The sequence below is a fragment of the Xiphophorus hellerii genome, chromosome 11, assembly GCF_003331165.1.
Source record: "Xiphophorus hellerii strain 12219 chromosome 11, Xiphophorus_hellerii-4.1, whole genome shotgun sequence".
Taxonomy (NCBI): Eukaryota; Metazoa; Chordata; class Actinopteri; order Cyprinodontiformes; family Poeciliidae; genus Xiphophorus; species Xiphophorus hellerii.
The window spans coordinates 26,912,878-26,940,109 of NC_045682.1; the positions used below are offsets into that span (position 1 = coordinate 26,912,878).

The 27,232-nt window shown below is 35.1% G+C and overlaps 1 protein-coding gene across 1 annotated transcript in view; it reads left to right on the forward strand.

Moving 5' to 3' along the window:
- The window catches only part of gabrb2b (gamma-aminobutyric acid type A receptor subunit beta2b), a 41,979-nt gene extending 15,333 nt beyond the window's left edge, over positions 1-26,646 (forward strand). Inside the window, exons 4-10 of the mRNA XM_032576548.1 lie at positions 6,376-6,596; positions 12,557-12,639; positions 17,157-17,294; positions 18,662-18,814; positions 20,574-20,818; positions 21,435-21,575; positions 21,818-26,646. Of these exons, the coding sequence (XP_032432439.1) occupies positions 6,376-6,596; positions 12,557-12,639; positions 17,157-17,294; positions 18,662-18,814; positions 20,574-20,818; positions 21,435-21,575; positions 21,818-22,165 (1,329 nt within the window). The 3' untranslated portion in view covers positions 22,166-26,646. The remainder of the gene's footprint in view (positions 1-6,375; positions 6,597-12,556; positions 12,640-17,156; positions 17,295-18,661; positions 18,815-20,573; positions 20,819-21,434; positions 21,576-21,817) is intronic.
- The last annotated feature ends 586 nt before the right edge of the window (positions 26,647-27,232 follow it).

Genomic DNA, 27,232 nt, shown 5'->3' on the forward strand with positions numbered 1-27,232 from the left:
CCCACCACCATGAGTCCATGACCTACCGATCTGAATTGCCACTCCACTCAACTCATCTCCAGAGACTGAAAAAGCCTGCAGATGCTCCAATCAACTCTAATAAATTCTATGTAGTCAGTTTAGCTGCATGACTGCCAACTGGCAAAGCTGTGAACTTCTACTTTGGGAGAACTAAAGGATAGGGAAGGGGGAGAGGGTTGTTTTCTAAATTTGATTCACCTTCAGTGAGTTCTCTTGAAAGCCATGTCCAGGCCCAAGTAAATGATAAAAGATTATGGAGGGAAAATGGGATGTGTACTGAAAGATGGAAGGGAGACTGAAAAAGCATGACAGCATCCATGTAATGGAAAAAGAGGTTAGACAAAGTACAAGTAAACAAACGAGTTCATGCTTTTTTTTTTTTGTGCTGAAATACATTATCTTGTTTTGAACAAGCCATAAACTAAGGAAATAGCTTTCAGAGGAAAAATATAAATAACATATGTAGTCTAAAAGCTTTGGCCAAAGTAATATCCACTTAGGACCTTAATTTCAAGGCACACATAGGAAGCCAACACTTTTCTATTGCTGACCAAAATTGAAATTAAATGTGTCCTAGCTCAGATCTTGCCTGAGGTGGGATAAACTAGCCTGCAAACTAAAACTTTGTGTTTAGTTTGCAGGGGTTTCCTCTGTCTACATTTTTCTCTAGGTTTCAATACACAGTCCAAACTCAAAGATGCTTGGGTAATTGGAGACTGGTGAACCTTCGATGTGGTTGTTTGTGTGAACGTTACATGTCTAAAGTTTCTCTGTGGCAGCCTTGGACTGTGGAATCTGTGCAGAGTTCACTCCAATTCTTGCCCTCTGACCACTGATAAAGGAAGCAGCTCCCCCCCCCACCCTCCCCTCCTCATAACCAGGAACATGATTACCTGGGTGTAGAGAACAGGTTAATGATTGAAAGTCAAGAACTTCAATGGCCACTTACATCAAAATACCCTGTCATTACTGTAAAAAGTAAGCTGTCATAAAAAATATTTTTCATCCACTTATTTATTTTATATCTATAATCCATAATCATCAAACTTGCAAAAAAATAAAAGCTTGAAATATTTTACTCTTTGTGTTATATATCTGTATGAAATGAGTACTTCGCTTCCTGAGATGACTGGCAAGAAATATTGCTTTTTATGCAATAATCAGATTTTGCTTAAACGTATCTGTAGATTAAGTTTCCACACAGCCTAAAGATATTTTGATTAAAATTTTATTTGAATTTTCTTCTTTTGCTTTCACAATTTATGGACTGTTTTAGTGTAGAGAAAATCATATTCTGATTTATGTTCCACCATTTTGCATTTCAAAACTAATCATTTGATTTTTGTATTTATTTGTTTGCCATTGATGTTGTAGGTTTTTAGAAAATTGAATAAATGTATCTTTTAATTCCAAGTGTCACTATCTGATTGTTTCCTCACCTTCATGTCATTTTTCTGTTTATTATATCTTCTTTTCTTGCTTACTTAGTTTTGTGTGTTTTGTATCTTGTGTTGTTGTGTTTTTAATCTTTGTTCTGCATTTTTACACCTATATTCAAAGAACAGAAACAAAATCTAGTGGAGAAAAACAACTGGAAAAGAAAAAAAAAATATAGCCAGAGCACAGAACAGAATTAGGAAAGAGAAAGAAGAGGGTGTGCACAGGAAGGTCACTGCTGGTTCTGAAATCACAACCAGAGAATAAAAGCAATTTGCATCACTGCTCCACTGAGCTCTGAAATGTCTTTCATATACCCCCAGCTAAGCCTCTGCGCCTTCCATCCCTTTAAGCAAACTTGCCATACTTTCCCACATCTGTCACACAAAACAAGATTTAAGGAGAAATGTAAGGATGTATAACCATGATGTCCACTTTTAGTCACTTTTTCTTTTTTAATTTTTATTCACAATGACAGATTTTTAGGGAACGATAGGTCCATGCACTTATATGAAAATAAAGGTAAGATACACAATTTTCAAATGAATCAGAAAAAAGAAAGGTCAACCAAAGAAAAGTTTCCAATTTTGAAAAATATAATTTGATCTGGTTGCTATTATATTTTTCAATTGTACGGGATTGATTAGAACATGTTAAAAAGCTTTAGATATAGTACATAATATCTATCTGATAAATGCAATATTAGCTCATATTTTGGATTAGGGATTTGTACATCCTGTCCTGGGAGACTTATGAACATTACCACATGCCACTGGAAATGATTTGTTTCCAGTGCTGGTCATTATGACCTCAAGCCTTCATTCAAAATTGAAAGCATTCTGATTCCTAATCTAATACGTGCTCAGAAAATGCTCTTAGATCTTCCTAGTGCTGCACTGAAAATGAGCCAAAGTTTTATACTAGCAGTGGATCTAAATTCTGGTCCACCTGCATCTGTATCTGAAGAGCATCTCAGAAATCAGGCTCTGTAGTTCAAGTGGACTTTAGCTCCACTGTTACACATCTTTTGGCAGAGTAATTTTAAATGACTTGCACTGCCATCTCTACTCCATTATCCTTTCATTGCTGATCTTTATCAGTTGTTGGTGGTTTTCTTTTTGCTGATATGTTACAGTAATCATAGCAGTGTAACATTATGATTGTAAAAAGTTTTGGATGTAATTTTCTGTGGGTGGCAGGTGTATTGAATACAAAAGAAAAATCCTTGTTGATTTCAGAGGTCAGACTTGTTTAAAATGATAAGGCAAAAGTAGCTCAAACAACCACTCATTGCAACCAAGGTTCACAGAATGTCAAATATCAAATGCAGGTTAACCTTTGAAGCACTGGAATTAAACTTACAACCTTCCCATTGCATGACACCCACTCTTCCCACTGCACTCCTACAGAGCACAATCAGAAAAATAAACTCAGTAAACTTAATTAAACTGAGTAAGGTTATATTTGAATATGTTCTGTTCTAATAAGGCCCATTGCTTCGTGACTTTTATGTAAAATGATAGTATTTTCCTCTTCTTTCTTTTGGACCTGCATGTGTTTTTAATAAAGTGAGGTAAGTAAAACAAACAAACAAACAAAAAAAACTCCCTGTGGCATACTTCCAAGTGGTTCGCATTAAAACATGGATCTGAAATTAGACTGTCAAAGAATTACACATTTAGTTGTTCCACTTACGCCTTCACTTACTATGGTTTCTGAGCCCATTGGCATAAGATAGTCCATACAATAAAATAAAATTGGTTACATTTAACAAGTTTAATTATAAACAGTTTGGTTAGAAGCCATCTTAATTAGGAAACCTATTACCTCTGCAGGCAATGGGAACTGGGCATTATTAAATTTTGATAATGAATTCTGTAAGAGTCCTGATGGCACGTTGTCTTCCTTTGTAGCTGGGGAGCTGCTTTCATAAATTCAACATCTTTATTTCATAATCACTGTCTCTTTCCGTTTCTCTCTACGATCTCTTTTTACATCTCCATAGTTTATGTACTGATGCTCATTATGACAGTTTTTATGACAACCCCCCATTGCAGTTTTGTTTTAGATGTGGAGCCTCATTTTTTTCCAGTTTCCTACAGAGAGGAAACACTAAAGACACAGGAGCTGGATGTTCAAAGTAAAATCTCAATGCTGGCACACTATCCACAGTGCAGATATAATGTGTTGCGTTTAGTTGACTGTGTATGTCTCATTTCTTGATTCTGTACTGATAGCCTGACATAAAAGCTTCATTATGCATATGTAAGAGAGGCATTTCTACAGTTTCGCACGTCAAAGTAAGTGCTAAAGACTGGCGATATGTTTTAATGACTGTAAAGTAGGTAGTTTTAGAGGATGGCATGGCAACAAGCATATCTTCGCTGCACACGCTGTGGTGCTCAGCATGCTGGAAAGTAGAGTGTGAGCTGTTACATAATCACCAACCTGGGACCAAAGAGTAGCGCAGGCAGCACATGCAGTCAGAGATGTGCTTGTGCAACCTAAATTGCAAACATCAATTTGCAATTGATGCAAACTTTCTTCAAAGTTAAAAACAAATTACAGTAAAGATGTTATTCAGTTATCTTCAACCTTCCTACATTTGATGCATTTTGCCTTTGGGTTGGAACAAATTATTTCTGTATATAGTGCCCCTCTTTTTCTCTTTAATCTGTTTCTTTCTTAAATATATTTCACAAATGCCCTCCAATGTAAATAATTGAATAGCACCATGCTGAGTTTTAACTCTGCTCTGCTCAGATCAGGATTTTCTTCCTAGACCAATTATGGTTATGTCTTTAAATAAAACTCTGTTCTCAAACATGGCTGTCAGCACCAGTAGCAAAATATGCTACAAATAACAATAACATGACAGAACCTATTTAAGTCAAACATGAGGAAGGCTGCTCCCATTTCCCTGACTCGCCCTAATCAACATCCCAGCTTACAGTTCCCAAGGTGCTGTTGGATGTCAGATCCATAGCCAATGGGTGTTTTCAAAAATGCATGTTCAGCCCCTTTGTGGGGAAGTGGATGAGCCTGTCATGACGAAAAGTTCCCTGAAACAGCTATTTTATTTAACCTAGTTTTTATGGATGATCTGTAGGCTTCTTGCTGAATTCGGTTTCAGGAGATTCTCACTCCTGGGTTTGTTTTTGCCATGTCCTAGATTGACTATCAAAGAATTATTTTGTAATCTGTTAAACTGCTTCTATTTGTTTATAAATTATTAACTTACAGTACAGGGTTCAGTATGACTGTATGCTTGTGTGTGACAGAAAGCTTATATGCACAAGAATTGAGAATATGTGTTAAAATATAAGATGTTTTATAAAATTGCTGGATATTAACAGAGCAAACAGATACTTGACTGCAAGGATGTTAATGCTTTCTATCCAACTGCCCATTACTTTAATCTTATGTGGTTTATACAACCTTAATTTGAGACACAACAACAACAAAGATGTCTAAGTGGCACTTTGTGCTTCTCTAATTGTGATTTTCAATGAGAATAGCTTAATCAATAAATGGAAAGTCATATATTAAGAATCTGACAAAAGTCTGACTGTAGAAGCTTTGCACAAAACAAAGTCGCTCACAAAGTTTTAATCTCAACTTTTTTTTTCAAGTTCATATTCTGTCCACAATTCATGAAGATCTTTATTATTCATTATATAACTATTGTTCTTGGTTCTTAATTTCAGTATTTGGTGATAAAGGTTTGCCAGAATTGACTAATTTACTGTAAAAGTAAATAAAATGTAAACAGAGTATTTCACAGTTGAGACAGTGCACCCCGGAGCCAGCCCAAGGTTTTATTCAGGGATCACTTTCTAACAATGCCCATCATGCATAAGCTACCGTTTAAATACATATTTTGGTGTTTGGAAGTAGTACAAGAATAACTGGTTGTGTTTGCAAGCAGTCACATAAAACTTATAATACTTTAGTGTTACATATCTTGAGAGAATTCTGATATCTAAAACATCCCTTTGAAATTCATACATTTGCCTGAGGCTCACATTATTTACTGTAGTTCCTACAGTGAACACCTTTTGATGTTGCTGCAAAGAAAATCTGCCTGTAATTTGCAACTGGGAGCAGAAGAGGAATCAACAACTCTAACTAAATAGTTTGACCTTGTAAGCATGAGAAACTGCTGCTCTTCCTGTTAGGGGAATACCAATCAGGATGTTCACATATAGCTAGAAAAATGAGAACATGCACAACTGGTCAAATCAACAGAACCGATATCCTTCTGACCAGTGTGCTGGAGCAATGATTTTATTGTCATTTCTTCTTCCATTGTTCCTTTTCTGATGCTAGAAAACATGGATCATCTTCAGGAATCTAAAGTTCATATCTCAGTGGATCAGAGATGTCCTGGCATCAAAAGTGGGACCAACCCACTAATAATTAGGTGGTCACAATGTTTTGTCAGATCTGTCAATTTATCACATACACAATCCCATAAACGTTAAACCACAGGGAAGCTGTAGGAAAGTCTTGTACTTTCTTTTTTGTGGCTGTACTGTACATTTTTGACCCAGATGTTTTTAAACAACATGGCAAATAGAAACTTTTATCTCATTGTATATAAGAAGCACAGTTGGTGCAATCCAGACCATTGGTGCTTCTCACTGACGTTTCTGTTGTGTACTGGGTCCTTCTTTGCCCAGAACAGCTGCTCCTCCTCCATTTGCTTGAGTCTGAATTTCATTCAACATTAAAATCTAGTCTTATCTAAACTTAGTTCTTGCCAGGAAAAAAGCAGAACAGCACATTTTTGTAAAATGCTTGCTTTGTGAAATAACCGTTTCCTCTCTTGCTCATCTCTTTTGTACGTCTTTGCCAGTTTGACATCTTATCTCTATTGTTTTTTTTCTGTTTCTCTGTCCTCCTTTGCACTCACAGGACTACACATTGACAATGTACTTCCAGCAGGCCTGGCGAGACAAGCGGCTGTCCTACTCAGAGATCTCCCTCAATCTGACCTTAGATAACCGGGTGGCTGACCAGCTCTGGGTCCCCGACACCTACTTCCTCAATGACAAGAAGTCGTTTGTTCATGGTGTCACAGTGAAAAATCGAATGATCCGACTGCATCCGGATGGCACCGTATTGTACGGCCTCAGGTCAGATTTTAATCTCTTGAAGTAGTATTTACAACTACATTACAAGACGTCTGGGTTGGATTTCATGTTCGTCTTTAAAGCACAAATAAAGTAAATAATGATGGGTGCTTTCAGTAAGTTAGAACATAAACTTTAAACCAAATGAATTTTTCACCTTCACTATAGCAGTAAATCTACACTCAGAGGCGAATTATGGAAATACAATATACTGTAACTTCTGGGTGCAGCAGAGATATGCGTAATAAATGACTTTTATGTTAGATTAGGGGTTTTGCAAAGACTTAAAGGACCTTAAATTTCAAATTGAAAAACTTCTTTGTTTTAATGTACACCAGGAATTAGCATCTCGCTGACCAGTTTGTAGGCTAATCATCTGCTCAGTTCTGGCACTTTGAAACGATTTTTCCAAATCAATTCAGCAAATATACTGTAGATGCTTTTATTGTAGTCATTGTTACAATGCAGCTTAATTATGCATATTTTAAAGTGTGTTGATTCTGTTTTCTTGCAATGACTAGGTTTTTTTTTTGTTTTATTTAACAAGATGTTTTATAGTGGAGACTACTTTTTAAAGTTACAGTCTAAAACCTAAAATATAAATTCTTTTGAAGAGATAAGAAAGAAAATGTAGGTGCAACTGAAGTTTTCTCCACCTGTATGTAGCATGGCATTAGGCAGTGCTGTTTCTCACCTTGTTGCCCCTTTTTAAAGACATCCAAGATTGAGAAGATGTTAAAGACAGACATTTTAGGAAAAACAATTTCACTGATTAGTGTTTGGATCAATCACTCGGGTTTTCTCTTTGGGCTGTGCTTGGCTGGGCTCCATGGGTAAAAGGACGTCCATGAGATGCTTGCCAGCGGGCCCCATGTCCTGGTCTGGCTCCAGAGAGGGCCCTGGTGAGGAAACACCAGCTGTATTTCCATTAACTATAGAATTGAACAATTTGAAATTATGAAAATAAATTTGCTTCATGGAAACACACCGATTTCAAAATAACTCAATTTTGGAAATGAAAGTTCTTGCACTAGGATGAGGTGCATCCTAGTGCACCTCATCCTAGTGAGGTTACATCAACATAGATGTATTTCATAGAACTGTAATGGAAACCATTAAGATGACAGGAAGTAGTCTTCTTCATAGTTGGTAGTGTTTTGATGGGGGTCCGGGGGGATCTTGAACCAGAGCTCTCACAGCAAGACAGTTCATTAAAAAGATGTGCATCATTCAAATGAATTGAATCCATAGCTCTTCTGTAAAATTGATGACTACACCTAAAATGTTGAATACGTAGTACATAGTATTCAGGTAAAGAAGCTTGTAGCTACAATGGCTGAATAAGACACCACCGTCTCCTCTGATTGGCTGATAGTTGATGAGTGATGCACCATGGCTGAATGATGAATAGTTTATTCAAAGATTGTGTATATGGTGAATGAACTTAATTTTAAAAAGAGCCATTCCGACTACCTCTGTGGTTGAACATTTAAAGGCATAATAGCATTTTTTTAAGTTGTCATTTGCTCCATCTGGTCTTCATCTCATCTTAGTTCTGTACTCACGCTCCATCTTTGTTATTTTCAGCATACTGTAATTGGCTTGCAGATTTTTTTTTTCTTAAGTCCCTTTACACTACAACGGTTAAAATAATAAAACTATCTGTTCCAGTAAACAGCTTTGATTTAAACTGTTAAATGAGTTTGCATGTAGCCCAGAGTGCAAAGTAACAATCCCTTTCTTCATTATTGGTTGAAGTTAAAGTTTTCAAACCATTTCTGTTTTCAGAGGTTTGACTTTCAACTTTTTTTCAGTTCCTCAAGCTGGAAGCACTGTCACTTAATATGACATGTTGTATTGTGGTATATTTTCTCTAAATGTGAGGAAATGCGTAACCACAGCGGTAAGGAATCCCTTCTCTCTTTTCAGCTTTCATTAAAAGTTGTTAAAAGAGATGGATGATAGCAGCAGTGGAAGACTGTGGCATTAAAGGGCATATTGAATCATTTTTATAACTCTTCCTATCCAGTTATATTCTAACTTGTAGCTCACAGTGGTTATATTAATTCCAATGTCTGAAAGTTAGAAAGATGTTAAAAAAAAACAAAGGAAAGAACATTACTGCAAGGAAGCCAAGGACACAGTCACAAGATTTAAAAGTGAAGAAGTTAAGTATGAAAACTGTGCATAAAACATGGGCTACTAAGACAAAAGTGACAGTGCTTTTCTAAAAGTCATTCCGAAGTATAAGTGGCAGTAGTCAAAAACACGTGACATGAAGAGGAAAAAACATGTAGGCTATAAATCTCACTGGACAAGTTAGATTTATTTAGAAATTTTGGAACGAAGGTTAAATCTCATCCAAGTTGATAAAATTCAGTGACACCTTGTCAACTGTTATGCATCAAAAATACATAAATACCAGGATTCATAATTAACACACCAAGGAAATTCAGAATTCTAAATGGGAACTAACATGTTTGTAGGGCTTTTATTAAACGATTAAAATCATTCAATCTGTATTAGCAGCATCCCCACAAGGAAAATAGTTCTGAAAACAAAAAGAGGTCCAACCTGGTGTTAGTCTGCATGTGTGTGTTACAAAGTGTATGACTTGTGTTTCTGAACATGATGTTTTTCCTGAATAAACATATTGGGTATAGGATTACATAAAGTCACTTGCTGAGCTGTTTATCATGGCAAAACGGGGGAACATGCAGAGGCAACAGCAAGACATCTAAATTCCACAGCTTTATTGACTATTAAGGATTTAAAAATGCAATAATCAGAGATCAACTAATTAGCCTTTTGCAGTAAAAATGTCAAACAGCAATATTTTCCCTAAGATCCACCACCCTTATGTTTTCATGATAGGCTGTGGGTGGGAAGCAGCTGGCAGTGGGGGCTGACTGCGCTCTGAATGCTGTCATTACCTTAAATATCAAATGATGCATCACTGGTAGTCGGCAAATAGTGTGTTTTTGAATGGAATTGCCATGGTAATGAAGTCTTCAGATCCTACACAGTAAATGTCATCTATGAAAAGAACATTTCAGTATACAGAAAAAAAGGGAAAGCAATTTCACAGTCTCTTTCAAAGTGTTGCACTTTCTGATTTGCTCTTTTCTTTAGCTTCTTTAACCAAGTCATGAATCTGCATAGTTAAGATAATATCACACACTGATAACATTACTGGTAATATTATTACTTACCTATTTGACAATCTAACTATCATACATTCAATTTAAAACTATTTAGTAAGTTTATATACATATTTTTGTACTCAGTAGAAAAGTTAAACAACAATCATAGCTAACAGCATTTGACTAAATGTTAGCCACTAACTATGATTGACAGCAGCTCCAAAGATTTACATAGGGTTAAACCAAAGAACTAAATGGATTTGGATTGCACCTTTTAGTTTAAAATATGAATTACTTTATAAGTGTTTCACCTGCAGGAACCTTTTCCAGGCACCAAGGTAGTCTTCTGGGACCAATATTATTCTCTCCATTTCCGCTACACCTACAAAGATTATAAAAGAGAAAAAAAGAAGTAAAAAAAGATTGCCCCAGAAAGTAATACTAGTAGGGAAGCGGGACTAATTTCTTTACCATGTACGTTTGGATAAAGTTTTTTGGTTTGTAGAGTGTTAAATGTTTTAAAGTGGTTGAAATTCTACAATGTAATTAAGTTATATCAGTTTAAACTCATCCACACTTCATATTTTTTGTGGACTTTAACCATAACAGAATTGAAATCACTGGTATCTCCTACAGATACTTGTGGTAAATCAGGGAGTAAACATATTAGTTTTATTCAAACAAATAATTTAGGTCTTAAGTGGTTTATGTTCTCAAGCAGATGTAAAAACTTTTAGTGCATCAAAGTTGAAACATATCTTTAGACTTAAGTTTAATGTGGATATATCAACACTAAAAGGAAATTCTCTAAAAGAGTATAAGATTAAAATTTTTACCATTTTGTTAAAACTGAACAGCATTTTCAACATTTTTGTAGCATTATAACCAACTAAGAATTCAGAATCAGATTCATATTTATTCATGTTCCAAATGGTCAATTGATGTTACAGCAAGTATAAAAACTAAAAGACAAAATATCAAGTTAAAAAATAAACAACAACAAAACACAAAAAAGATGGTTATAAATATATTTTAAAGTGATTCCCACTTTTCTCAAAAACAGGGATATTTGATGTTATATACCTTGTATTGGGGCCCAAATGTATTTTTTGTCCTCTAAAATATATAGTCACATATTATCAGTCATACGTTTGATTCATCCATAAGCTGAATATTTGCCCATAATCTGGTTCATTGCATGTGACTCTAGGATTGTGAATATGCTGATATGATTCTAATTCTTTTTAACCTACTCCCAAGCCATAAAGGACCGTGTCAAAGGAGGAATCTTGCTGTGTGCCACTTAATTGAAAGAGCAAGTTTGAAAGGAAGATGATAGTAGGGAGGCATTTTGACCATCCAGGGACTCTCAGATTCACAGCAAGAAACAATGCTTCACTCAAACATTCAGTTAGTTTTCTCCAAACTCTGCCTGAAGCTATTGTACTGAGTTCTACACCACTGGCTTCCTCTTGAGACAGAAATCAGAAAGTTGTCTGTAAGTAACCAGCAAATTACTCCTCAGCCAAACACTTTGAAGCCCATTCCTACCAGCAAATCCACTGCATGGAGGTAAATGCTGACAAAGTCAGGCGACAAGAGGGAATAAACAGAAAATCCATTTAAACTTCCAAAACACACAACTTTCTTATATCATGCAGCTGGAAGGGTCAAAAATCCCAGACATGTGTAATATGAAACAGAATATTATTCATTTGTTATTGTTTATAAAGAAGAAGCTTAAAAAGTTACGTTCAATTTCATTATTGACCAATTGCTATTTTTAAATTTACAAGATCAGCAATTGATTTTGTCAATACAATATTTATCAAAAAACATTTAAAACCTTTAGGTTATAAGACAAATATGTAACTAGATACAGTGTACTTTTGAATTGTGGCTGTAGTTTATTCAACAAAAATGTGTTAGTAATTAAATAAAACATTTAAAAAAGCTTTAAATTGATTAACAAAAAATGTAGAGAAGAATCAATCACTTATTTTATCACAACTGTGTAAAAATGTAGCAACAAGTGACAATTCACAAACCAAATGTTATCGCTCATCACTAAATGTCTCATTATAAATGGAAATTCAATTAAACAATAATCTTCACAGCCCTATATTGTTTTTGAGCCATCTTATTTTTACAGCAGGCAGTTGTCAGGCCAAATCACTATCACTGATATTTCTGGCTTACATCAATCCTGCAGAGTTTGATCCCTGCTGTTGCTCACATCTCAGAAGGGGGCAAACAGAGGACCCACAGGATTATCCTGTAAACTGGGACAGAGAGATCAGCTGTGAACCTCTTATCCCTGGTGGAGTCCCTACCACCACCACCAGAGCTCAGAAGAATGTACCTGTAATGTTTTTCTTTTAAAAATACATATTCATTTGAATACCACATGGTAATCATAAGTTGTTTGAAATACAACTCTTGGCTGAATGAGTGAAAACTAACAGCATGTAAATCAGATAAGCATAAATTGCAATTTTATTGAGAAACCACATAGCAGATTTTTAAATATGGTCTTTACTGGCTGCAAGGCAATTTCCTAAAACTCTCTAACCTCCAAGCTCATGCTCAGTTAATATTGTGTGATTGTTTGGTAATTTCATTTAATGAAAATGGTTTTTATTTGGTTCTAGAAAGCAGCTTTTTACATGCTTTTGCAATTTTGTGTATTTCACCATAAAGGGCACCAAAGATTTACAGTTTTCTTCTTTATGGAAATGTATTTACAGTTGTCTCAACTTCATGAGCTATCTACAGTATAACTCATTAAGTTTATTCTCTCTCTTCTGTTTCACTTTTCAGAATTACGACCACAGCTGCTTGTATGATGGACCTAAGAAGGTATCCACTAGATGAGCAAAACTGCACACTGGAAATAGAGAGTTGTAAGTAAAAACGTCTGTTTTGTTAACTAGCAACAAAGATTTTAATCAAACCTCATGAGGCTTATAAACTGAGACTGATTGGGAAGATTTATTTTGGTATTATACAGGATGACAGTGTAGTTTAACTCAGTCTTAAAAATTAATTTTTTGTGTAAGGTTACTGCCAAGTATTGTTCTCTTAGTGTAATATATTGAGTCAATTAATTCTAGTAATGTGCAATAGATTTTTAACTAGTTTTAGATTAACCAACATCAGATTACAACGTATGGGAAAATCACTTGACATGGAATTTAACCCAGATTGAGTTTTTTTCCTGTTGCACTCATAAGCAGGACAATAAAATATGTGATGAGTAGGAGCGACTTCAGAGCTACTGCCAATATGTTCCAAGCAATTTGCTGGGAATATGCAGACTCCTTTGCTGACTTGAATGCTAATGCACATAAGCCAGATACTCCAGGTACGAACTGAAGGCTGAGCTCATCGAGAACGAACATACTTTTTACATCAAACACTGTTTTTTGCCACCATCTATTTTGGATCATTTGAAATTAGAGACTCTACTTGAAATGCTGGGACTGCAAGAACATATATACATAAAATATAGGATATCTTCAAAATGTGTGTACGGTTGTCAACTTCTGATGCAATGTTCTTCACTGAAAATGTGAACATTCCAGCACTTCTATAATATAATATTTATTGATTCATGCATTCAACAGCAGCAAGTGTTCAACAAATCATTGGAGTGTTGGTTAGTAGATTAAGCTTCACTACTGTTTCCCTTCCAATCTTTTAATCAAGAAACTAAATGATTTTCGTACTATGTTAAGGATTTTGTGCTTAATTTTTGTTTAAATCGGATTTTCTCATACTAAGTTGTGCGCTGTGTGGGATGCACTTAAAGCTATTTATTTGAACATACCTTTGGCTGTCAGTAAGCAATTCAGAGGAAGAGAGAGAGAGAGACACTGAATGGTTACAAATGAAACGTTACACAGCAGGTGATCAAGGTGTGGGCAACAAAGTTGCCCCTATGGACTATGCTGGCTATCTTCAGGGTGTGAATTGGCTGCAAAAATGTTTTAATGGGTGTCAAGAATGAATCTAACACCTAAGTTCATGTCAGGATTAATCTTTTTCTAGCCAAATAATATAAATGCTGTTACACACTTTTGCTGCAATGTCAAGACAGATCATTGTATGAAAAGGCAATGTCCCCCAAAGATAAAAAAGAAACACTAAAGACTAAAAAGATCAAAACACACCCACACATTTTACACTTGTTTAATCTCAGCAGTGGGGCTTTGAGAAACACACTGTAATAATATCTGAAGGAAATCAACTATTCTGTGAGGTTTCATATGTTATACTGCCTTCACTGTGTTCAGTCATTTGTTGGAAGGTTGATTTACATCCTGCTCTCGCCAATAAATTCAAAATTTGCATTTTCTCGGTTCTTGCCGTTTCTGTTGTCCTACTTTGATACTTTCTCTCTTTATACATGTGCAGATGCATAATTAACTGTTTCATTTATCCATCATGATGGCCATTAATTATTGCTTTTGTAACTTTGCTGTGTTAAACATAATACCATGAACAGTTTGCTTGAACTCAGCTCTTTTACCCATTTTTTTCTGATTAGATTTTTACTTCTCCGATTGTTCAAAGCAAAAATCGGAATTGTTTTTATTTCATATGTATAAATTCATTCAACAAACAGAGTAGTGTAGTGAAGATTGTATGCTATACCAAGGGCACAATTTGTATGAACACATGTACTTTTTAATTTATTTCAACCTGATAGTAACTGGTCACATACATTCCCAGCAACGTTGTTCTTACCGTTACTGTTTTTCATGATCAGAAATTTATCTGTATAACTAATTTATTTTTCTATTCAAATTACAAAATGCTTGTGTTCTTCGGCATTAATATTCAACAATCTTTTGTTGTTGACAAGAAAACAGCTTGGACTCCAGCAATAACTGTTGTGTTTCTAGAAATTTATTTCCACATGCTGAGGAAGTTTGGATATCCAAGTTGTGGGAATGTCATATACATTTACTCAATGATGCAGTTTGAGTATGACTGTAGTTATTGAATTGAATCAGAGAAAAGTAAATGGGAAACACATTAAAGACAAATTATACCAGCAGTCGGATATGAATAGGGTTAACATAATCCAGTATATTCAACACATTCAGAAGCAGAATTTTGTGTCTAAGAGCCTTTTATATGGATATTACACAGAAATATGTTTCCTACTGATTAGCAGGTTAAAATGTTTTTTCAGTGGCTGAAAAACACAAAGAGCAAAACAAAGACAAACCTTCCGGACTCAGTGTTTGCTCTCATACATGCTACAACAGAAACAACATGGAGAGAGGAGGTAAAAGAACATGGCTGTTCATTTCTCTTTTAGATTCTGTAAACTTACAGAGAAACTAATATTTTGTAACAGCATTTCTTCAAAATAGCAGCCATATTATCTGCTCCAGCAATCCACATCATATAGATGGATTCATCTTTCCTTTCTATTTCACATCTGCTGGTTGAGCTCAAACTATTTCTAGAAACTGCAGACATCCTGTGGGGTGTTAATGGTTTTCACACTCAGGTTACATGGCTTATTTATTTTTTCCTACCACCGAATGATTCCTCCGTGTTCAGACACAATGATGAGCAGTTTGCAGCATACTGCAAAATCATTTTTAATTACTAGACTAGGAATGACATTACAGTCACTTTGAACTTAATGAAATTCATTTGAGGAACATTTGGGAGTGAATTGGGTCATCCTCGCTCACTGCAGAGGATGAGGAGAAGGTTGTTGAATTGCTTTATGTTTTTGAAGCATTGTCCTTTGGTAAAATATGAAAACTGGGATTATAACCACACATCTAACTAATGTGATGAGATTATGTACAACTTACATGGATAATACTTTGTGAGACAGTCATCTCTCTGAGGAGAGGTATTTCAAAGTTTTGAGATAACAGCTCTAGTGAAGCCCACAATTTTAGTTTAAAAAAAACTGCATCTATTTTTGTGTTTATACTAATTTGTCCATGTAGGTGTGCAGTGGAGCTAGTGTTATTTAACAAAGTTAATTAGTTAACCTTAGCTAACTGAGGTAGTTAACTAAGAATAGTTGTCTCCAGAGTAACTAATTAACTTTAGCAGTCATTTTCCCAGAAATGCATGTAGAAAGAGCCGTTTGCATACAGGACTTCCCTGCCCCAGTGCAACATCACGTGCCAGCCCTTTCAATAAAAAAAAAAAAGTATTTTTTTTTGTTTGTTGTTAATAAAAATAATAGCAAAAGCTTTATTTAATATTGTTAACCCTAAGGCAGATCAAAATCTTTTCTTTTTTTTATTTTCCTCCAAAATCCTTTTTTCTTATTGAAACAAATCAACTGTGACATTATTTCATAACTCTGAAAAACAAAAGAGCCTGGAGTCAGATTGGGTAGAGTCCCAGTTAAATAGCTTTAGTATCATATTTTTATTCCATTTGACGTTATCATGAACAATTTTATTTATTTTGCTCTGTGCAAATGTTTTACCCATGCAACAACAGACGGACTTAATGTGTCTATTTGACTTCTTTCAAATTATGGACCATTTTGTTTGGCTTCTATTAATGACTTTTGTATTAAACTATTTATAAGGGAAAGGGTGAGGAAACAACATTGAATTAATAAAATAAATCTTTGTAGTTATTCATAGACAAATAAGTACAACTGCTGCTGTAGTTAAAAACAAATCCACTGGACCCCCATCAGTACTAGAACCTTAAAGAATAACGATCACGCAATTACTAATTAAAGATTAATCATATAAAGTGCTTAAACATCAGCTTTAAACCCAGAATGCTATCTTGATATGACAAAGCACTTTCTAAAATTCTATCCAGCTCTTTCTATGTATTACAACAACAGACTAAATTAGGTAATTATGACTGCGCATGGTAGTGTGACATTAAAATCACCTACTTTGCCAAAGTGACAAACACTGACTTCACAAAAATTGCATAAATATTGGTAAATGCAATAATATAAACAGTTTATAAGACTCTTCACAAGGTAGCACTTAGTATTGGTATTGTTATTCTAACTGTTCAGATGCACTGAGCAAATTCTTATAGGTCATATAATGCACTATGTATCATTTCTTCATGAACAACTGATATTTTTCTACCATATGAAACTTATTTTAATTCATTTTTTTTTATACCTGATACAAAGTTATTACTTGCTCCTAATAAGATAAATAAATCAGTTTTATTCAATTTATGACTCTTACTCCCTTCACTGAAACTGAAATAGCTAACATTGTCTTATTCATTCAGCAATATCTCTAATTTCAGTGGCCCCATTACCAAATATTGTCCTCTTAACATAATTAAAAATGTTAAAAGTTGCTCACGTTTTAGTCATTTAAATACCTGCACAGGTAAAAGGTAGGTCATATTTATGAAAACATTTGTCGATGTTTGTCCTCTGTACCAGATGGTTACACCACTGATGACATTGAATTCTACTGGCGAGGAGGAAATAACGCTGTGACAGGGGTGGACAAGATTGAACTGCCCCAGTTCTCCATTGTGGATCATAAACTTATCTCCAAGAATGTTGTCTTCTCCACAGGTAATTTCCATGTGCGTACATCACATTATAAACCAACATAAAAGTAAATGTTTATGCTATTAGCTACAATCTTGATAAGAAGCTTGCAGTAATGTCTGGGATTGAAATAGTCATGCCAATGCAACATACCTCTGGCTGCATCAACATGGTGGGAAATAAAGAAAAACACAACATATTTATTTAGCATTGATGGAAAACACACACACAAAAATCAGATACAATAATTCATCTTCCACTTTTAGCATATTTATGAATTTGCTTTGCAGTTTAGCATTTACTGAGGACAATGAGTTTTTTGAATATAGAGTAGAGGTATAGATATTGCACTGTGTAACTATGTAGTGACATTAAAAGAATGCAGAGACTGAAAGTTTGTTTTGTATACAGAATTTTCAATTTCTGAAAGCCTTTTAATAACCTTTCTGTAAGTGCAGAATGAACAATGTAGACCATCAAAATACATCTGGGGCCTCAGGAATGAATGACTTCCATACTGGACAAATTTTATATCTACATGTGACAAAAACCGAGCAAATGTACTATTTACATGTGACTGAGTTTTCCAATAATTTTTAAAAATGTGTTGTATTAATGTGTGAGGCTAAATGTGGTTCAATTTCATCACTCAGATTTAAACAATAAAAGATTAAAATCATAAAAAAGTAAACATTGAGCTTGTTACTTTTTTTTAGGTTTTATTGGCTGTAGTGGCCTTTATTTAAGAGTGAATTGACAGGTAAGTGGGTATAAAGAGATGGGGGAAGACATGTGGCAAAGGTCACCAGGCTGGGAATCGAACCTGCGACAACAGCATGGAGGACTAAGGCCTCCACATGTGGGTCGTGCTTAACCCCGGCACCACCACAGAACCGCCAGAGCTTGATACTTAATGGAGTCACGCTCTTTCAGCCTAGTGAAGTGACTTTTGGTTATTTGTAGTTTTTTATTGTTTCTTAAAAAAAGTTTCCATTACTGTCACATTTTCACGGCAGGTCAAAAGTATGCTTGGGTGACTGTACATTTTCATACAACGTTCATGAACTGTGCACACTTTTATCTGTGGCACTGTTTAAATAAACGCATACAATGTGTTGTAACACTTGATACAGACCAAATGATGGCCGATGCTCATTGAACCAATTTTTCAGGATCTGACCCTGACAAATTCTGGCATTGTCATCCCATGTGATGTGATTCTTTAAATTACTATGTCACATGGTTTGTTTAGAGAATGAGAAACTGCTTGCTTCTGCAGTTAGCATGAAAAGAGTCGTTCCAAGCTAAAGAATTTAGAAATGAAAATTACATGTTATAGTATTCAGAATTTTTTTTTTTTTAATCATTTCCCTCTTTTCTCATCTGACCAGGTTCTTATCCACGTCTTTCCCTGAGTTTCAAGCTAAAGAGGAATATTGGATATTTCATCTTGCAAACATACATGCCTTCTATACTTATCACCATTCTGTCCTGGGTCTCTTTCTGGATCAACTACGATGCCTCTGCAGCCAGGGTGGCTCTAGGTGAGCACAAACAGTGAATGTTTGATTAACATTAGCTTGTGTTAAGCTTCCTAATTGTTGCATGTTATGAAGCACAAATTTATGATGGCAAATATTTTTCTGTAGTATCCATCATATCAGATGGACTTTTAGGAACTCCGATATTCACATTTGCAGTAAATTCAGCAACTTTAAGTATCCTTACATCTTTAACTCCTCCTCTGGTTTGTAAAACCAGCATAGGCTTTTCAGATTGTTTCAGATTTTGCATTAATCAGAAGCTTCATTTTTTTTTTAATCACAAAACTCCATCAAGCTAGCTTCAGCCTCAATCCCCAGTTTAGCCTACAGGGCAATTTCACTGATTGAAGACTGTGCCGCATTTAGTGATCCTGTGGGAAGGCATGCGTGGGATGAAAAAACAAAAAAACAAAAACAAAAGGTAATGCTCTGTAATGGAGGCAGGTCAACAGTGGTGGGAAATATTCAGTCATGCTCTTTTCCACACTGGATTTAGGAACCACTTAACTCTGACCTGATTTAGGGGCATTAAAGTGGACATGTAAAAGCTGAATCACATGGTTGCTGTGTCCAAAAATCCTTTGTTAGTGTTGTTAAGCCTTTACAAAAACTGTGTGAGACATTGCTTCAATCCTTTTTAAACACAGGTCAATGTTGTGACAGTGGTATAGTAAAAAAAAACAAAAAAAAAAACATGTTTTCTGTGACTAAATAGAAATTAGCTTATTTTTGTTTGTTTTTTAAAAGCTGTTGTCTTTGAGAGGATTTCATGGTGTTTTATGTGCTCTAAACCTATGTTTCTGTTTGCTCTGGAAAAGTAAAGCTAAGCTTCAGGATTAGGCTTCTAATGTTATTTACAAAGCACACTCCACAATGATTAGCAGCCCTGGTAAAGATGTGTGTAAAAACATCATTGTTTCCAAGATTTCAATGAGCCTCTTACCATCCTGCTTACTTTATGTAGATGCAAGGTAATTGTGGACACTTCTCCAACCTTGTTTGTCAAAGTTGTAATTGTGCTAAACTTTTCACTGATTGCTCTTACACCAGATATGGGTAGGTTAAGGTAACTAGCTACCTTTTTTGCATCCATTGACTTAGAAAGATCAACACTCATCTGCTTTATTTCAATGGCAATTTCTCTTGTAGTTTTCCATCTTTTAAGAGGGATCAAGAGAAACTTCCTCCTGTATCCCATAATATTTATATTCTAAGGAAACATGAAGTTATTTATTACAAATTAAACGTACCTACATGAAGTGAAAATGTCAAGTGTAAATTAGGGAAACATTTCAGCCACTATGTACTTTATCAAAGGTTGGATCTAAAAAAAAACTGTCAGATTATGCAACTGTGTTTACTGAATACTAACACTATTGTAAATCAGGACACTAAAAATGAGAATATTCAAAGAAATGGCTATATATAAAAGTTGGCTTATCAAACACTAGAAGCTCTTGACAAGTAAACACAATTAAAGTTGACATAAATTTAAAATGGCTGCACTACTTCAGGTTTGAGAGCTGTATCTTGTCGCTCAAAGAGTATTAAAATGCCTAGCGTGTTATTGATGTTGGCAGCTTTAATGAATCAGAAATTGTTACCCTCTTTGGTGTCCATAGGACACATTTGAGTGAGTGAGTTGGTTTAATCTTACAAAGAGTTGTATATTTCTGTTGTTCTTCTCATGGGTAGTTTTATGTAGTGATTTAGTGCTAGCTTATGTCCTTCATGCTGTGAAATTATTCTTCTTTACCAGGTATTACCACGGTGCTCACCATGACAACCATTAACACCCACCTGAGAGAAACCCTTCCCAAAATTCCTTATGTCAAGGCCATAGACATGTACCTCATGGGCTGCTTTGTGTTTGTCTTCCTGGCTCTGCTGGAGTATGCTCTGGTGAACTACATCTTCTTTGGCCAGGGTCCTCAGCGTCAGAAAAAGGCTGCTGAGAAGACAGCAACAGCAAACAATGAAAAGATGAGGATGGATCAAAATAAGGTAAAAGCTTACTAAGATTTATTGATGTGTTTTATGTATTTGGCATGTTGCAGTGTCCAGATCAATTTCAGCTTTATTTTTTCTATAAAGATGTCTTCATGTTTTCTTTATACACTCTGTGACACATCCTGACAAACCCCGACACTTCCCTCTCAAAGCTTCACATGCGGTGTGAGGTGTATTTCCTGTAACACATCATCTGTTCTGGTGTCCAGTTTAAGGTTACACATTACCTCCTCACATGAATTAAAAAAAATTGTAAAAGATTAATTTGTGGTAAGTGGATTGATTTGAACATAATATGAACCAAGTTTGCTTCTATGGCTGATTTGATTTGGACCTGTTTGCACAGTGAGCTAAGATGGTAATTGCTATAATTGTCTATTATTATCTCTTAAGGAAATATGAGCTGTTCCAGTCAAGTGAAACCATGTAGTGTACCCTTTTTTTGGAGTTAAGTGTGGCACTGAAAACACAGTGCTTACATAATTTTAAAAAATGTAGGACATAGTTTCATACCAAATCAATTGTTTTTTTTGTTTTTTTCCCACAAATGTTCCACTATCATTAAGTTTCCTCATGTTTTCTTAAAGTTTTCTTTGCTACTTGTCTGCAGTGGCTGGTGGGAAACGTGGTTGGCAGAGATGATACTCTGTACGCAAGAATGAAACAAAGAGACCTTGCTGGTCACGATTCAATGTGGGAGCCAATCTTCATGGATGACGCAGCAATTGGGCTTGGAGATCAAAAAAACAAGGTACTGCAAAATCTGTTTCTATACATTTATAGCATACACAATATTGACTAACATGCCCACCCCAATACAAAGTGTATTCATATATAACATTATGTACATCTGAACCTTATGCAGTTTGTTAACTTACTGAGTAAATAATACCAACACAGGAAAGTGAAAAGGTATTGAAATTTACATTTTCATTTACATAATAGATTTTTTTTTACTGTTCAGTGATATATTTGCAACTCTTCTGTTGACAGATGGATACACATGAAAACATCCTCTTGGGCACTCTGGATATCAAGAATGACATGGGTGTTACAGAGCTGGCTCTGGGTCTCAATGACCCGCGAAATACCATGTTAACATATGACAGCTCAAATCTGCAATATCGCAAATCAGGGCTGACAAGGCACAACTTTGGGCGAAATGCACTGGAGCGCCACATGACTCAAAAGAAAAGCAGACTTCGGAGGCGGGCCTCTCAGTTAAAAATCACCATCCCGGACTTGACTGATGTAAACTCTATCGACAAATGGTCACGAATGATCTTCCCAACTGTATTTTCCTTCTTTAACATTGTTTACTGGCTCTACTATGTAAATTAAAGAGAAACAGGACATGAGTGAAATCAAGCACATCAAAGGTAAATAAGAATTTAACGTTTGTATTTGAGTGACTTCATATTTATGTTCTCTTGTAAAGCTAGATGGAATTGCCGTATTCAGGACTGGATCCATGATTTCTGAAAGCACAATCTTTGCTGGCTAACACACGAAAACCTTATGGAAAAGAGATTACATACTTATAAGGTGCCTGTTCCTGAACATTTGTTTATACTGTTAAGTGTTTTCTTTTTATTGAATATCTTAAAATCTCTCAATCTGTTTGTTTTTAACCACTAAGTCAATTTTGATTTGAAGTACACATCATCAACAATGCTAGACATAAACTTATAAAAAAACAATTTCAAAAATGTTTACTTTCACTGAGACTGCTTAAAAATGATGAAACTAACTTAAAGTCTACAGGGTTATCTCACAATAATCATGTCAAAGACTATAGGCTATCACTATCACTGATCTAATTGCATGAACTTGCTGAAAAAAAAACTGTAAAAATGCTAAAGAATGAAAATATATTGTATGATATAAAGTTAACATTTTTATAACATTGTGATTTTTAAAACTTTTTCTAATGTAATAAATTGATAGCACTACAAAACTGTATTTTCCTGACATCTTTGTCAGCTTATCATCCTCTTCTGTAAATTTACAAATAATATCAACAATGTGTACAAATGTCCTTAATATGCTTGTCGATTTAAACAAATAAAAAATAGGATATAACTACTACGATTAAACCATTCAAAACTTTAGTTTGGTTCAATGTATCAAAATCCAGACAGACTGGAGAACAGGAATGGCAAAAAAAACATATCACAATTCTGTTCCTGATTACCTTTTTTTTTTGTTAAAAGCACATACTTAAATAAAAAAGGCCCCATGGTTCATTAAAAAAAAAGAATATAAGAGTACAACATTTTACATTTCCTTTTTTATGGCACTACTTCAATAGCTTTGTATAGGTTTACTGATTATTAGCTTATGCAAACATTTTTTCTGATTGTTGTAGATTTAATAATTTTTCCAAATCAGGAAAAGGCTCATTGTAATTAAACAAGTTTATCACACACACTATGATTCTAAGATTTGGAGTGCACAGTTACAAGTATGCTTTTATTTTAGATTGTTTACAAGCCAAGAGGCTTAACCACACTCCTTGCACTTGGTGCTTTTGGGCCTCGTCTTGAGACAAACTTAATTATCATTACTTTATTTTTGTTGTCAAAATTTATTAGGAATTAAATTGCTTGCAAAATATACTTATACTTAGATCTTAAGTACTTTGTGCATAACTTCAGCTCTAAGATTTATAAATTATGAACTCTTGAGATCTAAACGACATTAAATTTGTGACAAACTATCAAGTTAAAAAAATTTGTTCAAAGCTTCATTGTATTGGCATTAACATGTTACTCTAGAATATGGAGTAGTTGTGAATACCTGAATACCTTTAATGTCAGGGATTTATAATGGGTTTTTTCCCCCAGGTGTTTTTGGGGATTGTATTTTATGAAGCTATATCCACCAAGTTTAAAATTGAGAATTATGTGAAAACATAATGCCAAACTCAGACATCAATGCATATCACAATAGTCATCCAAAACAAGAGCTGTGACGGCGAAGTCTTCAATTCCAACTTAGGTTCATAAAGTGAAGAATTAAAAAGGTATTTGTTCAGTGCAGTACCTTCATTACTTAACAAACCAGCACCCTACATGTATTTGAAAGGTCTCTGTTTTACACTCAGTGTGCCTGTAATTCACCACAATGGTAAAAGGCAACTTGTGATAAAAACTACCAAAAGTAAAAAAATCAGCAACAATTCAGGTGGAACATTGAGATCTCCGTTCCGTTTTAATCAGGTTAGTTAGGCTGCTTTGACATAGAAAGTGGCGTATACAGTGCGGTCCTCAAAACTCGTTCTTACGAATATCTTGTGCAATGCTAAGGGATGCGCCATGCAGAGCATTCTACCATGTGCCATACGATCAAGTTTACGTACTTTAACTTGTGCATCAGGCTTTTTGTGATCTCAGCATGCCCAGTCAGAAGAACTCAGAAGGATCACAGGAGCTAAGACCATTGATTTCAGAAAACCAAGTTATTTTTAGTGCTCTCCACTCAAGTTAACTCTCACAATTCAACCATACTATTGCTGCTCACATTCCTTCTTCCACTCATGATCAGTAAATGTTTGTGCATTGGTTTCTCTTTACCACATTGCCACATGCTAGTTGTCACCTAACAAAAACACTATTTGTAACAAACAACTGAGCCAGAGTGCAGTTTCCAATGTTCCCTTCTCCCCAACACCAAGCCAGAACGCACAGCTGAACACAAAACATGCCACTTCCTATGAAAAAAAACAGCCTTATTCTGATGCCCACGTGTCAGATTACCCTTTTTCACAAAAGCTATGTCACCAAAATATGTCACGTCAGAAAATCAATATTTTTTTTTAAATTGACATCATTCACAACTTCTCCTTATGTTTACTGATTGGCCCATTTGAAATTCTACCAGAGGATCCAATAAGAGAAAGCCCAGATGGAGCACTGACAGCTTAAGAAAGGAAAGATTAGAGTCAAGCGGAATTGTGCAAGAAGGAAATGGCCAGGTTATGACAAAAGTGGCCTAAACAAAAACAGAAAATTAAAACAAAAACAACAAGAGAAACTGAAAATAAGTGGTTCAACTTCAAAATGAATACACAAAGAGATAGAAATTGATATAAAAATAGCTTTAAATGAATGAAAAAATTATTAAAACGTAAATGAACATGAAGAACTGAGGGAAGATATTTTTTTGCACTAATTCCAAGTGTGGAAGATGTAAGTGAACAATGTAGAAAGACATAAACAATGCAATCAGAAGAAAATTACTAAGAAAAACTACAACAGTGTATATATCAGGAAAGATCACTAGTCTTGATTTGGAACATATTGCTGTACATACACAAAATTAGGAAATAAAAGCAACATTTTCAGTTTTGTTTCTTCTGCTATGTAAAGCAAAAACAGAGGGTGATGTGAAACAATGTAAATAGTCAGCTGTGGAGTCACTTCTACTTTGCTTATGAAAGTCCACGTTGTTTTTAACCAAAGTGTAAAGTTGTATTCATGAATGTAGCTCATGCTTTTGCACCATGGATTTACTGACCATCAGCAAAAGTAAAGCAAGTTCTACAGCACATGATTTACTAAAACAAGATTTTAACTGATACTCTTCATCAGGCCACAATTCAGCTTTCAAAAAACACAATTTCAACTAATACCAGTCGCAGTTCTTGCCCTGGAGGAGCCCCATCTTCTGTTGCCCCTAAACAACCAAAACCTAGAAAACTGAATTCTAGGTCAAAATTAAATGAGTTGCCATCCCACACAAAGCACATTTCACTTTTCAACAGCAAACACCAACTCCTTACAGACAGCATATGCAAAAAGAAGCAATAGAAAACCTGTTCAAAACGTAACTAGCAAATGAGTTTTGTTTTATTATTATTATTATTTTGTGCTGGCCTTTCTAATGTTGCCCTAAAAAGCCAACAAAATAGCAGCCATCTGTTACTGACCATATAAAGATTTGTTTAATAAATTTATTTGTTGTTCTGAAGAGAGAGGGGCTTTGTGATTTTGTTTCTGATGTTTTGTTACTTTCTGTGTTCATTATACACAGTTAGCTTAAGCAGAATTGTACCTTTGTTCCACTAAACACAAAATCTAGCCATTGTAACATATTTTGAAGTGTCTTTTACATACTAAGTCCACCTCAGCTATAGTTAGAGCTTTGTAATAATCAGAATACTACTGTACATGGTTTGATGTGGTGTATTTAAATGTGAGCGTGCTAGGAGTGAATGTTTTCCAGGTACATGTGTTTTAAAGCACAATGGTAAAAATATATGTGTGTAACTCACACTGATTTTTTGTTATTTTGTTTCATATATTTTTATACTTCTATATTCTATGTAAAAAAATAATCAAATTTTCATATTTATAATATTGAGAAAGATTGCATTGCCCTATTGGGCAGAAAATGTTAGGATATTTATTAGAATCAAATCCTTTCATAATTGTGCAAAATTCACAACTACAAGATCACAAATGGCTTGAAGTTCACTTATTTTTTTTGTTGTGCATTAGCTAAAAGATTTTGGAATTGGAAGGTTTTTGCAGAGTTATGTCCTCTGGAGCATAAAAGGGCGATACTGTAAACGCCTGCATGACACATCTCAGAAATGGTGTATGTTTGCACACACTCACAGAAGAAGCCTTAGCCTCCTGCTACCCTGGACCTCCTGCCAAACTGCTTCAGCCCCCATTCACCTTCTCGACACCCTCTGCCCTGAAACCAAGAGCTCTTCCCTTTTTGAAGATATGCCCTGTAAAAAGTCATTTTTTGTCTTTATTATAAAAACAATGGAATTTACTACATTGTTAATAAATATTGTATAAAGTTCTGAATGTGAGTGATTATTTATTATGAATTTATGGCTCTGTGCTGCTCTAGTATGGCCATGGGTTACATTTATGTGTATCTAGCTTATAAAAATAGAGATGATGTTGTTTGGGTCCAGCAGCATTTACTTCAGCTACATTCACATAGCAGGCAAATGCAACCCAAACCCACTTTTTAATGTGACATGTGATCTACATCCAGCCTTTCACCTCAGTCAGAACAACCCAATTCCGATCTTTTCCTTTTCTGTGCCACTTCTGTATGTGATTCTAATTTGGATTCTTTTTTTTTTTTTCAAAAAGTCTGCAGTCTAAAAGGTCATGTCAAATTTTATCTGCCTTTTACATAGTTGAAGTGAGACATGCATCATAATTTTGGACCAGGAAAAGCCAGATGCTGTAAGTCCGCTGTAAAGCGGACGCGGCCCGTGGAGCAGCGATGGCCAATCCAGAACTGGCCATCACAAAGGCCTCATCTCAATCCTATGAAGACATTGTGAGTGGTGGCAGCCTGCAAACGTTACTGCATTAGGCTAGTTCAGTCTGGAGGAATGGGTCAGAACTCTAGCAAGGTTTTGTGAAAATCTTATGG